At 42.4% G+C, this 2,540-nt stretch overlaps 1 protein-coding gene across 1 annotated transcript; it reads left to right on the top strand.

The window, feature by feature from the left end:
* The first annotated feature begins 458 nt into the window (after nt 1-458).
* LOC128984387 (uncharacterized) lies at nt 459-2,540 on the top strand. The gene has a single exon (XM_054403704.1). The coding sequence runs from the start codon at nt 459-461 to the stop codon at nt 2,538-2,540; it is 2,082 nt and encodes a 693-aa protein (XP_054259679.1).

The raw sequence follows: 2,540 nt of genomic DNA, 5'->3' as shown, positions 1-2,540 counted from the left end.
TCTTGCCCTCTAACCCTGAAAGTAAAGTACATAAAGTTAACCTGTGTGTCTCTCAACAATTTTGTTACCAGTGTATTGAGGGAAAATTCTGTATAGCGTGTAAAAACCGTACACGAGTGTTTGATTCCGACCCTATCAACCAGTTTATGAACTATGTAATGTATGTGAGAAAGCAGTTTAAAAACGTTTGTGTAATTGCACATAATGGGCAGGGTTTTGACTTTCAATTCTTGCTAAAGTACTTGTTGGAAGAAACAAAATTCACACCGGAACTTGTGATGCGGGGAACCAAAATTATCTTAATGAAAATTGACAATGTGAGGTTTGTGGACTCGTTAAGTTACTTCCCCATGGCTCTGTCTGCTTTGCCTAAAGCCTTTGACCTACCTCCAGAGAAAAAGAAAGGCTACTTTCCTCATCTCTTCAACACATTAGCAAACCAAAACTAAGTGGGTCCTATGCCAGCCAAAGAGTACTATTGTCCCGAATCCATGTTTGAAAAATCGCACAATGACTTTGACAAATGGTACAGTGAGCAGGTTGCAAACAAGTATGAATTTAATTTAAAAAAGGAGTTGTTGGAATACTGTATGTCAGATGTTGATATCTTGGCTCAAGCCTGTCTAAAGTTCCGCTCAATCTTCCTAAAAGAGTGCAATGTTGACCCGTTTCTCGAGGCTGTTACCATCGCGAGTGCCTGTAATCTAGCCTTCAGACGAAACTTCCTAAAACCCAACACTATCGGCATCATCCCTAAGAACGGCTATCGATTAGTAGACAATCAATCGGCAATTGCGCTACAGTGGCTTTCTTGGGTCGAGGAAACCAACGGGATTAGGATCGATCATGCCGGACGAGGCAAAGAAGTCAAAGTTAATGGGATGAAAGTAGATGGGTTTGATGGTAGAAACATCTACGAATTTCAAGGGTGTTACTGGCACGGGTGCCCTAAATGTTTTCCTTACGACCGTTACGCCCCTTTGAAGGAGGATCCCTCCGATAGCCTACATCTTCGCTACGAGCGAACTAAAGCCAAAAACGCAAAGTTTACTGAACACGCATTGGTAGAGATGTGGGAATGCGAATTCCGTAAGCTTAAAAAGGATCAAAAGCTCAATCATCTGGACAGTCTGCCCATCTTGAACAATCTCCCACTAGACCCACGACAGTCTTTCTTTGGAGGTAGGACTGGCAACGCGAAATCCTATCACAAATGCGCCGAGGGGGAAACTATTCAATACGTTGACGTTTGCTCCCTGTACCCGTACGTTTGTAAGTATGGGAAGTACCCTGTAGGCCACCCAACTATCTATGTAGGAGACAAGGAGTGTCGTGAGAGAGGTATGGAAGTAGATGGGTTGTTAAAATGTAAAGTCCTGCCACCATGCGATCTCTATCACCCGGTACTCCCCACAAAAATGAACGATAAATTGATGTTTGTTTTGTGTAGGACTTGTGGGGAGATGATGTATCAGGGAGAGTGTAACCATGATAGCGATAATAGAGCACTTGTTGGGACTTGGACTATGGATGAGATCAGGAAGGCGGTAGAGAAAGGGTACATTGTACTGAACATGTATGAGTTATGGGAGTACCAGGTAGCGACTTATGAAAACGGGGGCTTGTTCACTGACTTTATCAATAAATTCTTAAAGATGAAACAGGAAGCTTCGGGCTATCCAGAGTGGTGCAAGACTGAGAAGGACAAAAACAAGTATATTACAGATTATTTAGGACATGAGGGAATAAAGCTAGAGAAAGACAAAATTGTTAAGAACGGGGGTTTGAGGTCTTTGGCAAAATTAATGCTAAACAGTTTCTGGGGAAAATTCGGACAGAGGGAGAACCAGACTAAAGCCACAATCGTTAGGGACTCCAAAACACTGTTCCAAATGTTCTCATCCCCTGAAAAAGATATAAATAGGCTCCAGACCGTTAATGACGAGGTTGTGGTTGTTTCCTGGGAGTATCTAGATGAGGTAGGAGAGCCTCTAAGCAACGTAAACGTTTGTATCGCAGCGTACACCACTGCACAGGCGAGACTCAAGCTCTATGATCATCTTGAGGCCCTAGGAGTTCAAGTATTATATTATGACACAGACAGTGTCATTTTTTACTATCGCCAAGGCTTATACAGAGTTCCTACGGGAGATTACCTCGGCGAAATGACTGACGAATTGGCAGATTACGGACCCGGCTCTTATATTACTGAACTTGTCTCTGGGGGGCCTAAAACTTACGCGTACCTTGTCTGGTCAACCAATCAACAGAAATTGATCCCAGTCTGTAAAATCAAGGGCCTCACCCTAAACTTTAAAACATCAAGAGTTGTAAACTTTGAAAAACTGAGAGAAATGATCCTAAGTGAAGTAAAACAGTCAATTGAAATTGAAGAAAACAGAATCAGAAGAACTAGAGATAGAGACATCGTTACCATCACTGAGAGCAAAGTGTTTAAAATCACGGGGCCTAAGAGAAGGTATGAAGGAGAGTACGACACTCTACCTTTTGGATATAGAAAAGTCCAAAGAGACATTTAA

The sequence above is a fragment of the Macrosteles quadrilineatus genome, unplaced genomic scaffold (assembly GCF_028750875.1).
Source record: "Macrosteles quadrilineatus isolate MER2022 unplaced genomic scaffold, UCM_ALF_1.0 Scaffold_2__2_contigs__length_208266976, whole genome shotgun sequence".
In the NCBI taxonomy this organism is placed as follows: domain Eukaryota; kingdom Metazoa; phylum Arthropoda; class Insecta; order Hemiptera; family Cicadellidae; genus Macrosteles; species Macrosteles quadrilineatus.
Note: the sequence above shows the minus strand (reverse complement) of the source record. Positions and strands in the feature narration are given on the sequence as shown.